General features: G+C 38.7%; 1 protein-coding gene across 1 annotated transcript; it reads left to right on the top strand.

Annotated features, from left to right (window-relative positions):
* Positions 1-3: 3 nt before the first annotated feature.
* On the top strand, positions 4-14,587 carry pafah1b2 (platelet-activating factor acetylhydrolase 1b, catalytic subunit 2). The gene is made up of 7 exons (XM_041800997.1): positions 4-68; positions 5,354-5,483; positions 5,926-6,007; positions 7,221-7,310; positions 7,676-7,792; positions 10,791-10,913; positions 11,489-14,587. The coding sequence occupies exons 3-7, from the start codon at positions 5,927-5,929 to the stop codon at positions 11,765-11,767; spliced, it is 690 nt and encodes a 229-aa protein (XP_041656931.1). The 5' UTR covers positions 4-68; positions 5,354-5,483; position 5,926; the 3' UTR covers positions 11,768-14,587.
* The last annotated feature ends 2,802 nt before the right edge of the window (positions 14,588-17,389 follow it).

Raw genomic sequence — 17,389 nt, 5'->3', positions numbered from 1 at the left:
TCGCCGCAGACAGTCGTAGAATTAAAAAGGAATCTTCTGGTGTGAATCTCCGCTCCGGTGGTGAAAACGTGAGTCAGCCTGTTAACACACCTGGTAGGCGGCGTTTGCTGCCTCCCTCCTCACTCGCATAACCTGTTAGCTCACCTGCAATACCTGCTGCTCGACACCTCGACTGTGTTCATTCAGCTGTTACAAACATGCACATTTAGATGGTATTTCAGAAGTGACAGAGAGGCAAGTGAAACTCTAAAATTCTGCTGACTGCTTCCACCGTGTGGCCTAAGCTTTGTATTACAAGTCATTCAGGATCCTCACGTCGAGTGTCTACAAAAACAGGTATAGCATATATTGGTTCACAATACAGTTAAGGTCCGTTCATAATTAGCTTTAGTCTGAGATATTTTTGCTTACTTCTAATACCTAGACTGTTGAAATATCTCTGAATTTTATCCGAGGAGTAAGCAAAATATCTGAAATAGCCTAATTAATCAATTATCCCCAGTGCAAATGTATAGGCCTATCTCTTTTGTAGGCAAACATGTAACAATGCCTTTGTGCAGGTTTTTAGCGTCATTGGTCACTAATATTTTTGACTGGTTTGTTCAGAATCTTTAAAGTCCCTCTTAACCTATTAAAACAAATCAGTATTTCAGTTTGTTGAAGGACAGGCCACACTGTTACAAACCACTAGGCCAAATTTCAGTCTTTTAAAATATCTCTAAGTCTATAAAATGAAGCTTTAAAATCATAAAAAATTAAGCAGTAGCATCCCTCTAGGATGGTGTGGGTGTGTGTCAGTTGAATGAGCTGAAGCCAAACCCACTCACAAGAAAGATGATCCTCTCAAGAAAAAAATGCTACAACCTGACTGGAGGAATCATCTGTCTGCTATAAAGCTCTCTTTTTATGCCACCAGAGAAACTCATTTTCTGAGGTATGTGTATTTATGTCCCTCCCGTTTCTAAGAAGTTTTTGTTAAATTGCTGCTGAAAAAATTTCATTTCCAGATGTTGCTCTTCAAAATAAAATTCTTGGGTGTTGATTTGCATTGGAGGCTTTTATTATGACAGACTTGGCAGAACCTGAATGTGTCCACCTCTTCAGCAGGTGTTTGTTCCTGCTGCATCTGGCTCATGTGGAAAAAAATAGACCAGCACTCCAGCAATAAGCCTGTCACCTGACCTTAAGGTACTGGAGATGAAATATACAGTTTTCTGGCACCAGTCTCTCTGTTATGATACTTTTAACAGCCTGTAGGCCACCGTAGCTGATAGATTTGGGAAGTTTACCTCACAATGAACAAAAACACAGCATGTAGCTGGCTGTTAACTTTGAGTGAGGGCTGTGGCATCGGCTAACAACTATATTGAGATGTAGTGCTTGGTGGTTTTGGTGAGGTCATGGACTGCTATATTTATATTAAGACACAAATTTTGGATTCCACTTTACAGGGACTTAAGTATTTAGTTTAAACTCTGAATTTATTTTACTTAGCCTTTCTCTCTCTTGCATGAACTGCTCTATTTAAATGTTGTTGCTTGTTTCAGTTTTAAAGGTGTTCTTTCTAATCTAAACATATTTATAGCAGCACTGAGTTTACAACCACAAACCACATCATCAGTCGCTTACCACTCACCAAAAAGCGCAGCAGTATCATCAGCCTGTTTCACCATGGTAAAATACAGTCTCGGTGTTTACTATGTGAGACAACACTGAGTCAGTTGATGGCAGAGAGGTTTTTTTTTTGTTGTTTGTTTTTTTGTTCTTTGAACAATGCTTGAAAAGCAAAATGTCACTTGCTGTGTCCAAGAGTGGAGACTATCAAGTACATTTTTTGTTGAGCTTAGCTATATTGTTATAATTCTTACAAATATTGCAACATGCAATATGAAGAACAGTGAAGAGACATGGAAACTGTGACTTATTTATTGAGCACTCATTATCACAACATTGAACAATGTTATTGCATATCACATATTTTTACATATTGTGCAGGCCTGGTGCTCTAACAGGGCTATGTAAGTTACAGTAAAAAAAGGTCAGGGCATCATCATTAAGCATTATGTCCTCAACACACACCTATTTGTATGCTGCATGCAGGGGACTGGAAGTACCGGGCTATGTCTACAGACAGATGTGACACAGGATGAGCTGAAGATGCACCTCAGTTCCACATCTGTTTTCCACTGACCTAGAAAACAAGAGCACTGTTAGAGTACAGTGATCAATGTGTAAACTCATAGACCATTAGTAACAAACACAAAAGTAACTCATGTCACACTCTGCTTATGCTCTCTTTTTGTAGCTGGTTAATGATTGTGGGTCCGTATAGTTCAAACAGTGGGCACTCCATGTGTCTGACACCTTTCATCAGGGTGCATTTCATTATTTAACAAAGATGTTCAGTAGGAAACAAATCATTTAATGGCAAGATTTGACAATATAAGACTATTTTTTGTGTGTCACAATGTAATCTAAATGAAAAAAGGAAGACATATCTACAGTACACTAAACTTTCTAACGTTTTGTGTTTATGTATTAAGCCAAGGCTGGATGTCTAATGCCAGTAATATCTCATACAGTGCCTATAAAAGGTTTTCACCCCAAACAAACAAAAATGTGTTATATTAAATAAGTGACTGCATAAATATTCACTCCCTTTAAAGTGACTGATCTAGTTCAACAGAGGTCCAGCTAACTGGTGCTAGAAGTCTCATAATTAGTGAAATGGGAATCACCTGAGTGCAGTGGATGAGTCTTAAATGATTGTAGAATAAAGATACCTGTGTCTGGAAGGTCCAGTCACTGGTGGATCAGTAATCCTGGCTACAATTACACCATGAAGACAAAAGAATACTCCAAGCATCTCAGAGAAAAAGTAGTTGAAAATTATAAGTCAGGGGATGGTACAAAAATTCCAAGGCACTGAACATTCCCCAGTGTTTTATTAAATCCACCATCAAAACATAGAGGGAATATTGCACATGTGTAAGTCTGCCTGGATCAGACTGTCTTCACAAACTGAGTGATTGTGTAAGGAGACTTGTGAGAGATGCCACCAAGACACCAGAGGAAAGTTCTTCAGTCTGATGAGACCAAAATTGTGCTTTTTGGCCATCAGAGAAGACTCTATGTTTGATGGAAACCAAACACTGTACATCACCACAAACAGACCATCCTCACTGTGAAGCCCAGTGGTGACAGCATCATGCTGAGGGGATGTTTCTCAGCAGCTGGCCCTGGAAGGCTTGTAAAAGTAGAGGGTAAAATGAATGCAGCAAATTAGTAGACAATCCTTTGAGGACCACCTTATTCTGTCTGCAAGTGAAGTACGGCTCGAGAGAAGATTTCTTTTCCATCAAGACAATAACCGAAGCATCCAGCAAAAGCTACACAGAAACAGTTTGAAGACAACAAAGTGAATGTTCTGGAGTGGCCCAGACCTCAATCAAATAGAGAATTTATGGCTGGACTGGTAAAGCTGGTCTCACCTGATGCCATGCAACCTGACAGAGCTTGAGCCATTTTGCAAAGAGGAATGGAATAAAATTGTGGTTGTCAGATGTGCAAGCCTGATTGAGACCTATCCACATAGACTCAGTGCTGTGATTGCAGATAATGGTGCATCTACTAAATACTGACTTGAAGAGGGTGAATATTTATGCAGTCACTTATTTTGTCTTACATAATTTTATTTAATTGACATTAATTGGTAGACTTCTGTTTTCACTTTGACATTAAGGAGATTTTTGGGGGAAAAAAAATGTCAAAAAAGACAAATTATATTGACTATGACTGATTTGTATATCCAATAAAATCATGAAACGTTCAAGAGGGTGACTACTTTTTATAGGCACTTTAGTATTACCATTTCAGTTTAAGGCGTTAAGAACAAAAACCAACAGGCTGGTCAAACTCACATGGTACCAAAAATCTCCCGGAAGAAACAGGAGAGTTCTTTAAAACATGCTGTTTAAATATCACTCAAATGTTAGTTACTTAAATTGATTCATAAAAGCTCCTCACAGCAGGCTGCAGCACCGAAGCACTGTGGCAAAGGTATGTTGTTGCTGATGGGTGGAGCAGCATTAAGCTTATATAAAGAACACTTCCTCAAAACATGCCACTGAACTGCATTAACATAAGGATCTGTCTGCACATGCAGGGCAGAAGAATGGCTGTTCTTTGTTTCTCTGTAAGTATCTTGCACAGATTGTGCTCAGACACAATGAGAATTGTCTTCTGGTCACATTTCAATAAACAAAAAGACAGAGGAAGATTTGGAGGCATATTAAGCATAAAGTTACTGAATTTAGTCGGTGCTCTTTTATCATCCAAGAGACATATACTAAAATAAATCATAACTTTATTTTATAAAGTTGTTAAACAGGTATATTTCCACAGAAGCATAATACATTCACTTGAGAAAATAAAGATGGTCTCTTTTTTCAAACCAAAGAAAGAACTAAAGTATCTATTCAGAAAAAGAGCAGATTTGTTTGTTTTCAGGTATAACTGTCTCATTAGTAAGAAAAACATCAGTGTTTTCTGAATCAGTGGGATAGTTATGCTGTTATTTGAGGAAAACAACAGTCTTTCTAACGGATTAAAACATTGTGTTTATTTCTAATTTTACAGTCAATTATTTCATCACATATGAAATGGGAAGATGATGTTCCTGTGTTCCCAGCAGTATAGGAATACAGCATTTGATCTATCTTGACCATGATGCATTGCGCTCAGCTGAGATGAGCATGGATGAATCAAGATGGGGCATGACTGTGTGAGTGAGAGATCAGCCTACTGTACGTTGGTCAGCAAAGATGTCAGCGGTTCAGTCCGTCGTTTAACGCAAACTGTCATTTTAATTTTCAACTGAGCTATTGTCTCACGTTCAATCAGACTAATATAACTGAGAAAAAACGTTTTTGTAATACTGATGTCAAACATCTTCAACTATGAATGTTTTTTTCTATCAGTTGCCCCACCCATGATTCATTGCAGTTCGTGATTTTGGTGTGTTTATTTCCCTCAGGATAGCCTTTAAGGTGCGTGCACCCGAAACCTGACCGCAGAAAACATAATCCACGATTGACAACGTTAAGATGTATAAATGTTAATGTAACGTGTATAGTCATGGGCCGAAATCTGAGTTTTAGTGATAAATATTTGCAACTTGCCATAGATTGTTTTCCGGCAGACAAAAATCAGGGTAAAATAAACCCTGATTATTATGTTGTTCGATGTAGTGCCCTCTGACTGTGTTACAGTTGGTGGTAACATATCGGCGCTCTTCTCTCCACAGAGTCTCTGCTGTTTGCCTTCTTGACACACCTTTTGTTGTCTCGTCTAGCTAGAGTCAGCTAACGACAGCTAGCGAGCATCACCCGCCTCAGCCACCCGTCAGCATTGAGGGGAAGTTTGGGCAAAACAACTGTTCTGTAGCCAAGTGAGAAGAGAAACGACGGCCGACACCCTTCCAGGTAGTATATATTATAAATATATTACGTGGTACTTTGTGGAAATGTTTCTTTTTACGACGGGCGTGTCAAACGTTCAGTACCAGAGATACCGCTATGACAGTCTCCAGTCATTCTAATGTTAGCTTCATCCGGCTAGCAAGCAAGCTAACGTCAGATAAACAGTAACCCAAAGGGTTTAATGCAATCTGCTCAGTGGTCTTTAAGCACCCTCTTTGAAAGCGAAAGTAGCCTACATCCGTATTAGGCCAGCCTAGCTGCTACTGTAGCGTTAAGCTGATGCATCAGACCAATGGTTTCTGCTAGCTGATGCTGATGCCTTCCTCTATATGCTGTAGCATCAGCCTATGAAAGAACGATGAATTATGGTTGTTTGAGTTGACTTCGTAGCCATCAATGCATTGTTATGTTTCATGGTCAATAAGCGGGGATGTCTCTGCTGTAGGATGAGCGGTGATGAACTGAACCCAGCAGCAGTGCCTCGGCCTGTAGAGGATGTACAGGGAGATGGACGCTGGATGTCACAGGTTAGTGGCACTTATTATTGTCACAGTATCAACCATTAACATCTTAGTTTCATTTATGTTAAATACCTTATTTCCCCCGAAAAATTACCATCTAGATCATATGCGTTACTTATTCATGGGTTAATTCCGCATTTTCTGTAATATTATTTACAAACCAGTCTCTAATAAATGTACACCAACATTTTTCAGAAACCAAATGATGTTGAATTCTCTCTTTAATATCACTGAATTCACCTTATGTTGGTATATTAACATATGTGTACCCATTTACAGTACCTATATTTTTATATCCGATGTTATTTGGATCCATTCACTTCTTATTTTGATATTAGAGGCCATCACGTGGTTGTAAAGTTTTTGTTTCTCTTATATATGGTTTTTAACTTTTTTTTTTTTTGTCTGTTTATTGTTAGCAATGTGTACACGTGTTATATCCGATATGGCTTGTTAAACTTTGTTGTCACATGGTGAATATGATTTTTGTGTTGGGCACCTCTTAAACATGAGACGGTACATCTTAAGGGGACTATCCCATTAAAAAAGCTCTTAATAAAGAAGTATCCCCTTAAATAATTTCAAAGATTTACATGTCATGCTCTTCAGTTTGCATGCATTATATATCTGTTCATAAACATAAGTTGATGACGAGCAATCCACGCCATTTCAATAACATTATTCTATAATCTGCATCTTCTATTTACTACTGTATTCAAAACCACATTAATAACGTTAAACAGAGTGTTTGATTCCCACTCATGATTTAAATGACTTTACCACAATGCCTTATAACACTTTATATAAGAAAGGATTTCAAACCTGCCTTTAAAAAAATACCATAATTTTGTTTCTCACCATTAATTCCTAAGGCTCAGCTTTTTCTCAGAATGCTGTTTTATCTAGCTTGTCTGGTTGCACCTCCTTGCAGGTCTATGAAAGGTTAATCCTCCAGAGCTAATAGGGCTGCGACCGTCTGCTTTACTGCAGGCTCGCTATCAGATGGGGCACCAGACGTTTCTTGTCCCCTGATGAGCTTGAAGGATTTTGTTGGACTTTGAGGGTAACGGGTGTAATCCTGCAGCTAGAAAACTCATAATTCGATGGTGTTAAGGCAGAGTAGAATAACTTAAATGTAGCTGATTAGTTGTCTGTTAATGAAATGTTTATCTTTATAATTTCATATCTAGTCCTCTTGTAAAAAGCCTATTTTTTTCAGCACACACGGTTTGTACAGGAGTGTAAAGATGCTGAGCCAGATGTGCTGTTTGTGGGAGATTCAATGGTTCAACTAATGCATCAATATGAGGTGAGACTATTTACTTGCATTTCTGTACTTGAAAAACTAACCTCTAATGTGGCACCTTAAATTAATTTGCCTTAGTAGCGTAAATATATGAGATGACCCTGATTATCAGATGACCCCTCTTTTCAAGAAAAAATTATAAAGACTTCTTGATTGGAAAAGTTTTTGTTTAATAAAGAAACCATTTTATTTGAACTAATAAAATGCAAACAAATAAGTAGCTTGTTGTTGCTTTTTACACCTGCTAAATTAAGTGATTGATTTACTTTTATGAATAAAGTAATTGTCCTACTTTCTACACTTTCCCAGTCTTATTGAGATACTTTACTGCAACCTGAAGATGCTTATTTTTGTTTTTGTATCCACAGGTCTGGAGGGAGTTGTTCTCTCCTCTTCATGCTCTCAACTTTGGCGTGGGAGGCGACACCACCTGTAATGTGCTGTGGAGGCTGCAGAATGGAGAGCTAGAGAATATCCGTCCCAAGGTGAGACCCACGATCCTGGTGACTTCTTGTCAGTTGGTCTGAGGAGAAAACATTTACTGTAGTTGTCTCTTGCATAGGAAGACCTTTCATAAGAATTTTATTCATGTGCCTTTCTGACACACACAGACCTTTCCTATTCTAGTACTGGGCGATTAATTGAGTTTCAATTATGATTACGATTTGGGCTTCCCACGACCATAAAAATAAGATAATGGAGGCTAAATGATCACTGTGCCACATGCTGTGAAGTGCTTGTTTTGTAATGTGTGGTAAATGGAGCACATGCTCCCTCCTTTTAATGCACAGTGAGTGCCTGCAGGGTTGTGTCTGGTCTTTCTACTGTTCATATTCTTGGTAAACAGTGAATTAAACAGTTCAGTTACTTGTCATGAGTAATGGCGTGAGTGTAGCTCTATCTGAAGCTACTGATGAGCCCTCATACTCTGTGAGGAGCACAGTTAAAAAGCACTGTATCCCAAAGCAGATTCCCTGTATACATCCCTGGTAAGAATATAAGGTACAGTTCACTTCCAGAATGCTTTTCAAAGTAAAAGCACATTCTGTTTTACAGTTATAAGTCTGCCCCTGTTTTCAAGCAGTGATTTTATATTGAATGTGTTTCAGGGGCAGCTGTTTTGATTATTAAAGTTTCTTTGTTAAGCTGTTCAGTTCTTTTTTCAGGTCCCTGTCAAACTCATAATCCACAACCACTGTGAGAAACAGAGAGGGATGAATATGAGTCTGTAACTGGTAACTCTGGAGTCAAGAAGAATTCAGCTAATTAAAGTGTTTTTTTCTGTTTCTATGATTTGATTTATTTCAGTAATATTAAACAAAGGGATTGGTAAAACGTGTTTAAAACTTTTGCTAATGTGAAGTTCATGCAGCATCTAAGACATCTGTTATTTCAACATTAATTTAAAGCTTTATTTTTCTAAGCTTTATTCAACATATATAAAGACATTTCCATCATGAATGATGACAGAATTTTAAAAGAGAACGGAGGAGATGAGAGGTTTGACACTTAACATTCTTTGGTGGAGATTTGTCAGAGTGAAAATTAAAGATACTAATTAAACCTCCTAAAGGTTTTTTTCCAATAAACATTTAACAGTCAGTATTTTTATTTTAAGTATAACTTAGTATTCATTAAAGAAAAAAATCCAAGGATTGTGTTTTTGTTATCAATTATAGTACTTCAAAAAAAGAAAACTTGTGTATGCAAGAAAGACAGCTGTCAGCAGGTCTGACTAGGAAAAGTCAGAATATTACAGTATATGTATTACCTATTTCTGACAAATAAGAGCATTTTTTCTCTAATGTCTTGGTGCTTTCACATTAGGGGCCCAGTCCCTGATCCGAGTGCACTTGAGCGCAAAGTCAGGTTTGTTATAGTAGTGTGAATGCAAACAAACCGTGCCCCGGCCCACTTGGGGAGGTGGTCTCAGCGCGATTCAAGTGGACTCTGGCTCAGTTCAGATGAGATGTGAATGCAGCTGCGCCTGGATACAGGACAGAGTGACGTATCAGCTTTATGACGTCATCGTAAAAACTAAACTTCTTTCCACAGCGCGGCAGTTTGTTCACATTTTTCCTCTAGAAAGGGCGGAAATCATCAGAATCCAGTCAATAAACAGTCTGTTGTGACTCACATTACAGATGAACAGTAGTTGGAGTCAGTGAGAGGAGGTGCAAAGGCAATAAAAGTCTCCTGTCACCTCAAAAAACCGCTGTATCTGCTCAGCACGAACATTTAATCCTCTGAGCTGATGTGCAGATGCGAAGAGCAACGTTTTTGGCATCTTAAAAAGTGATTTTAAATCATTCATGGCTGCAGGATGGACTTTTTGCCAGGTCAAAACAAAAACAATCTTTGCTCAGGTCATAACCCCAGTGGTTGCCATGGTACCTTCTTCTTCTTTCTCTTCGCTGGCAGGGTTGTAAACCAGCTACTTGCATACCGCCACCTGCTGTTTCAGACTGAGTAAATACGCAAATGGGCCCGGGCACAGTTCGATGTTGCTAGTGTGAAAGCAAGCCAGCGGGGGAAGGGGGAGGGGGAGGAATTGCGCTGCGGCGTAGTTTGAAACATCTGGGCCTAATGTGAAAGCACCATTAGTGACTGTCTCTAAAGTCCATTTCAGACCAAAGATCTGCAATACAACTATTTTAAAATATTGCTAGCGATAGTCACAGCAGTTTGAACTGAGCCGTAGCAGTGATTCAGCTCCCAAAGTTGCAGACAGCTGGTTTTAGAGCATTGCAAGCATATAAATGTGAAAAAGAGAAATATTAATCTCCTTTTGAAAAGCAACATGCCAATTCCGTTATACAAATTTTTCCTTTTTCATGTTAACCGCATGTAATCAACATCGTAGAGTGACAGCAAAATTTCACGACATATAAAAATAAAATGCTTCACTAGTTCAGTCTTGTTATAACAAAGGTATCTGCTTACAATAATGAATTTTTCATGGACAAATGTAGCTACTAGAGCCTTCAATTTCCCATGGATTATCTCTTAAAGTGCAGCACATCCTGCTTTCAAACACAGCTGGAAAAAAGAGAGCCTTTTCACAGCTACATTTCTACTTCTTTTTTCACATTTATCTGCTTCTTGGAAATGATTAGGCCTACATCTGTCTTATTACAGTCTTAACACAGAAACTTCAGCCCGTCAAACTCCAGCACACCAGGCTTAGATGCACATCTGATGGAGAAGACAGGAGGGTTAACAGGTAGAAGTTTACGTGTGAAAACTTGAGAATAACAGCTTACTTGAGTGCACATCTCTTCAACCTTTCCTCCAATGAATGGGTCCTTATAAAATGTATAAAACCAAGAAATTTGAACACTTTGTGTATAAAGCTGTGGCTGCCTCTCAAGGCAACTCAACAACTGACTTAGGCCTTATTATTTGAAATTCTCACACAGATGCAGATGTAAAATCAGTTAGTAATCATGAGTAATAACTGTGATTTTTTTTTTTTTTGTCCAGGTGGTGGTGCTGTGGGTAGGAACCAACAACTATGAACACACAGCAGAGCAGGTTGCAGGAGGTATTCTTGCTATTGCTCAGCTGCTCACTTCCCGCCTTCCTAAAGCAAAGATTGTAGTCCTGGTAAGTAGTTAGAAAAGTGTCTAATTTTATTTTTGCACGCAGTTTTTTTTTTAAAAAGCTACCGATATCCACGAATTACCTGGGTCACATCTTCAAGTTAGAATATACTAAATTCCAGGTTAATCTAGAAGAATTTCTGATCTGTAATATAAAATAAAGATTTACTGAAAAAACAGCTGGAATTCCACTTCAGGGGCTTTCACACATGCACACAACTTCTGATTGGTGTACCGCGAGATTCATGTGTAACAATCGACTCAGGAAGATTTCTGGTGCAGCCTACCTAAAAAATGTCTTTAAATTTTCAATAGTTCATATGTGTAAACAGCTCAAGACTGTGCTTAAGACCCAGCAATAAAAAAAGAAGTTCACTAAAAAGAAGTTAAAAATGAAACCTCTTCAATGCAGATCGTCAAGTTTTTTATGTTTGTGTTTCAGTTGAATTTATTTAGAAAAGGCCATTTTTACCTCTGTGCAAATAGAGATCTTTTGTTTACCCTCAATGATATTTCAGTATCAAATATCAGCAAAACTGACCCTGGTTAACCTGTCTGTAATATTTTTATGGTCTTCAGGGTTTGTTGCCTCGAGGGGAGCGTCCAAACCCACTGAGAGAGAAGAACACAGCAGTAAACGGGTACCTGCGCTCCTGGCTACCTCGTCTGGGCCAGGCTCAGTTCCTGGATGTAAGCGGGGACTTTGTCCACTCTGACGGGACCATCATCCCACAGGACATGTTTGACTTCCTCCACCTGACGTCTTCAGGCTACCGCACCATCGCCAAGCCCCTCAGCGACCTACTGCTTCAGATACTGGAGGAGACGCCAGAGGAGAGGCGGGCATCGCTGGTTTAAGGGCGAATGGTCGATCAGCATGTTTACCCAGAGGCGTGTCTCACCTGCTGCAGGGAGACATGTCTCTGGTTTCTGGAGGAGGAAGAGCTCACTTACAGGGGGGAGGAGACACCCTGATGTGAATGGGCTGTCAAGGGGTGGGGGATTAAAATCATGAATGGAGGGTCGGGTGTGGAGAGGTGCTAAAGAGGGAGAGAGACCTCACTACAGATGTAGACACTGTGATCGTTCGTTGTTTAAGCATTTATATAGGTCAAACTACTCAGAATCATAGACAGATACTCTGAGATCATGAGGGACTGCAGTGGCACACACAAACAGATTCATCCTGCCTTGTAGATAAAGAATTTGCTTCCTCCTGTCACCAGTCTCAGGGGGAAAAGATGGTTTCTCCTTACTCCCTCCTACCAACAGTCAACTGTACACGCTCTGTTCAAACACAAAAGATCCACTACAAAAGATTCTCACAGTAGGCAGAATATTATCTAATATTGTACAATGTCTTATGTCTAACCAGTATGCAACAAAGTAACTGTTCCCAACCTAGCCACAGAAATACAGACCTGTGTCCATTGCTGTTATTTTCTTATTTGCACTGCTAGTGCCCATTTTCCAGTGCTCTTTAGTGTTACTTCTCCTTCACTGACCAATCGAAATCAAGAAGGGGCAGAACTTCTCATATCATCAACAGAGGTGGAGGTGTAACTAAGACTGGGCATACACCGTCACTTCATTTTAGTTCTATAAAAATTGTGGTGGAATATCATGACATTATGCACGTCTGAATTGTTTAAAGTGCACAACCAAAGCTTGATTTATTTGCTTGCACTGTTCGGTACAATGTTCAGGCAGAACCTGAGTGCAGACACTTTGGTTAAATCACAACAGGCTGTGATCTGTGTTTCAAAGCACGCTGCTTCTTGCATGTGGGGACATGATGCACAGATGTAGAGCTGTTGCTTTTACCAGGACAGGATTTTTATTTGCACTATTTTTAGGTTTTTCTTGGTAATAATTCTGTGAATAAAGTGAAAGCACAAGCTCAGTTCGCCCATTTTTAAACAAACCAAATGAACACCAATCAGTGTAGCAGAAGTCATCTAGCAACAATGAACCCTGGTAGGCAGCACTCTGAGGTTGTGGGCGCTGCCAGTGCAAAAAACGATGGTAATGGACACTACCTAGTGGTAGACATCACAAGTCATGTAAGGGTTAAAAAGGGAAAGAAAATCTTCAGTTGTATCTCATTTTTTTCTTTTCTGATGGAACTCTGCACACTTCTACCTCTGAGGCTTCGAAATATCCTGAAAATGAAGAAATTTAATATTTGAAGTCCTGACGCAAAAGGTTTTTTTCTCACACTTTGGTGAATTTGCCTAAAATATAATCATGGAGCAATTAATTTAGATGAATTTACTCTGATGAACTCAGTCGTTTCTGTGATATTTAACACAAACAAAAGCACTTACTCCCAAAAGTACTTCTCTGCTAAATTACAGTGTGCAACTTTTTAGATACCTTTCAAAAGAATTGAAAAGATCATTGTATACCACGGTGACACCTTTCTGTCCACAGACCACACATACAGAGAATATCACTTAAAGGTTCAACCTTAACGTCGGTGTTGGCTGCGTGCATGTTTTAAGCATCAGCTTTAGAGAAGATGAAAAATAGTAAACATCAGTTATGTAATCAAACATATGAAGTTATTTTAAGCTGTTGAAACTTCACGTCTAATTATCTTCATAATTTTGCAAATCACATCTGACCCTGCTGCTTCTATTTGTGGCATCTTAAACTTCCAGCACGTGTATTAATAGAGGAAGAACGGATTCTGGGTCAGATCATCAGCTTTGTCTTCAGAATAAGTTTACATTCAAAATGTTTTGTAACGCTAACTGCCAGCTTTTTAAATGTGCTGTAGGAGGACTTATTGATTGTGTCTTTAGTAGATGTTGAATTACATATTTTTATAAAGAAGATACTTAAGCACACTCCTGCTAGGCAATGATATTCCACTGTCATAATACAGTGATGAAAAAAAAGTGTTTGTCCCTTATACACCAGTCCTCCTGCTTTTAGCTCACATTACTCATCGTAACATGAGATATGGTTAAGATAGGCAGTAGTTTCTTTTTAAATGTGTATCTTTCACTAAACTCCAGAGATTGACAGTCAGACACTAAACTAATAAACACAGGCTCTCTCTCTCTCTCCCTCTCCCTCTTTTATCATTTTCAGTATTTTCTCCAAGAAGCACCTCTTTATTTCGTTGCTCACCATCTTATTTGTTTCTCTCCCTGCTGTTTTTGTATTGACCCCCCCGGGACCTGTCTTCTCTTCTTGCTGAAATTATGGAATATTTTAGGACTTTGAAGTAGCCACATGTTTAAGCTACAAAACATAGCTGTACTGAAAATTGTCACGCTAAAAGCTAAAAAGCAATCACAGGTCTTGTAAAGAAAACCATTCGTCCGTGAGCATTAACTGTAGCTGTTTCCTCTTGACTTGGCTTTTGTCGAGCATCAAATTATCCGACATTACTGCTGTCTTAAGCTCTGCACATCTGCGTGCTGTGTTATAAATAGTGTATGTGTGCGTGCCTTAAGTGTTAATGGGGACGGTTGTGTAGAGTATGTGTGGTGCTGGATTGTGTAAGTCAGTGGGATGTATGAGTGTCTAGAAGTGACCCCATTTGTAAATATAAGACATGAAGCTTGATGAGATGATGATTGAAGGAGACCGTGTTTGGTGCGATAATGCATTTGCACTGTTTTGGCTCGTTGTCACATAAAGCATTCCAATAATAAAAAACAAAACAAGGAAATAAATGAGCTGAGTTTGTGTGTAGTGTGTTGTTTCATGTCAGTAAAAGCTGTTGCAGTAGGTCAGTATTTCTGAAGAATGACATACAGTGCTGTGAAAAAGCCTTCACCCTCTTACTGATTACTGATACTGATGGCAAGTAATTAAATGCTTGGACTAAAAGTTAGGACTAAAATGTGAGGACTTTATGGACTAAAACTAGACTAAAATGCTGCGAGTTTTTGTCAGTTGAAACCAGACTAAAACTAAAAAGATAGAAATACATTTCATTTAAAGAATAAAACTCAGACTAAAAAGAAAAATAACTGCCAAAATGAACACTGATGCATTTACTGGCAGCAGCCAGGGTGCTGGACCTGAAGTCCACTCATGACGCCATCTTTGAATACCAAGTCCAAAAATCAGGTTTCTGTTGGCAAATTCAAGGAGCATTGAGGAGCTTTTATTTGATTTTCTAGAGCAACGTGGACCTACACATGCCTCGTAGCCCTCCATGTCAGTGCAAGTGGTAGCATTGAAGTCACAAAGAATGACCAAGGCACCACCCCTGGGGACCAAATCTACCACAGAGTTGAGTCTGGTGTAGAACGCTTCCTTTGCAGAGAGTTCACTCACCTCTGTTGGAGCACAGACTGCAACGAATGAGACCAAGCTCAATGAATGGTTTGTCTGGCGTGCAGTAAACGCTCATCAACAGGCCTTACCTCCAATATCAAGGAGCACGCCGCCAACTGCTAGCGCTGCCAGCACAGCCGGACCATTAGTAGGTGTATCCACCCACGTTAGTCTCACAAGTGCTGGGGCGCCTTACATACCTACTCTTTCTATGTCAACACAGATCAAATTGTCTTCACATTATTACAGCTGATATACATTGCTTTCATTATTTTATTATTTTTAAAAATTGAATCTTTATTTAACCAGGAGTATTCCCACTAGACCTAACCACAGAACTGACTGGGCCCCTGAAAAACCCAGTGAATGTGTTATTGATGATATCAACATATGTGTGTTGAATAGCCCCTAATAGTTATTTCACTTTAGAGCTGAAAGGTGTGTCAAACTGTTTCTGAGTTCTGATGTTCAAATTACTCATTCATGACACTCCTTAACCTCTGTTTCTGCTGATTTTTTCCACTTTCAACACATTTTTGTCACTTTTTAACCACTTTTCACCATTTTCTGCCGACTTTTGCTCCTTTAACTCATTTTGCCTCTTTTATCCCATTTGTGCCTCTTTAAACAAAATTTTGCCACTTTTAAGCCATTTTGCCTCTTTTTTTCTTTTTGAAATTATTTCAGTATTTTTTATTTTCAAGTGATTTCTGTTCCTTCTACTTTATTCTCTGGCACCCTGATGTTCAGTATGTGCCGATCATGGTTTGGCTATCATTAAGCCATTAAGTCTGATGTTAATTTCCAAATGGTTTAGTAAATGTGCCCATTCGTTAACATTAGGAAAAAAAAATGTTTTCAGAAGAGTTTACATTTTGAGAAAGGCCACTTTGTACTACAGCATTAAAAAATAAGATTGCTTCTTTGTAACTCTGATAAGAGTGGTTATTATTCAGATTAAATGTAAAATATGGTTAGCAGGTTAACTTTAAAATAGGCATTGATTTTCCTGACCTCCACTGGCCCCCCATATTTTTGGCATTGATTCCCCCTCAGGTACAAAAATCTGTTTTTCTAGGTAGTCCTGGCCAAGAGCAGCAGATGTTCCACACATGTCCCAAACAACAGACCTGAACAAATAAACATGACATCAATCAGCAAATCAGTAGCATTCAGCAGAAAAAAACCTGTGGATAGTCTGGTTGAATATTCCTCATTTCTGTAGCTCAGTGTTTGCTTACTTTTAACTGTAACTCTGCAAACAGTAACTATGTTTTACATCATGATGTTAAAATTTCATCAGTCCACAGATAATGTGATCCAAACCTTGGGGTTGATTCATACAGATCACTGACCAACTGATTTTTTTGCACTGCTGGGGTGCATTGATCTCAAATGTAACTGGAGAAACATGAATTGTATTTTACAGTATCAAAACCAGCAGAGGGTGCCATCGTATCAAAAAACTAAATTCAGAAAGTAATTTTCATGCTTCACTGCTTGTTCATTGGTTACCCTCATTCACTTCTAATTTCTTTATTATCTGATTGAAACAAACCAAACTTATCTCTCATGTCATGCTGTTGACTGTTTAAATGTCCTCTTTTGTCAGATGATTGCTGTCAAAATGAAGAATACTTTGCCTTTAAAGATAGGAATTAGTAGTTTTCTTCCATCTGTAGGCTTGTTATTATGAGGCATTTAAAATACTTAGCTCTAAATAAAGTCAGTTTATATTTCTGACAAAGAAAAATATAATTAAGGGGAAAATGTAGTTTTACTTCAATTGTAGGACACTAAAAATGATTGAAAACTACTCCAGTGTGTCCTATAAATCAATGTCACCCAAAGTAATAAAAAGAAAATGTTTTAAGGCCCATCAAACAAGCTGAAACTAAAATAAGCACTGTGTCCACAGCATACATTCCCATCTACTCTCTCTATGTTTTGACTGCCAGTGATTCAGATCTAAATATCTCCATAGTGCTTTTAAAACCTTAGAGCTGTCTCTGTGGACGTTAGATAAATATTTGACGACTTCATCTGTCCACACTCGATTTGAGAAAAGGAAATGATAACTTTCATATCCCAGTGGGACTTAACCGAGCCGAGGCGTCCCCCTTGCATGTCAGCTACACCCTGATACAATCTAAATCAGGCCCTGTGTGTTTTCATTGCTCT

Source organism: Cheilinus undulatus, linkage group 12 (assembly GCF_018320785.1).
Source record: "Cheilinus undulatus linkage group 12, ASM1832078v1, whole genome shotgun sequence".
Lineage (NCBI taxonomy): Eukaryota > Metazoa > Chordata > Actinopteri > Labriformes > Labridae > Cheilinus > Cheilinus undulatus.
This window is presented reverse-complemented; position numbering and strand designations above follow the sequence as displayed.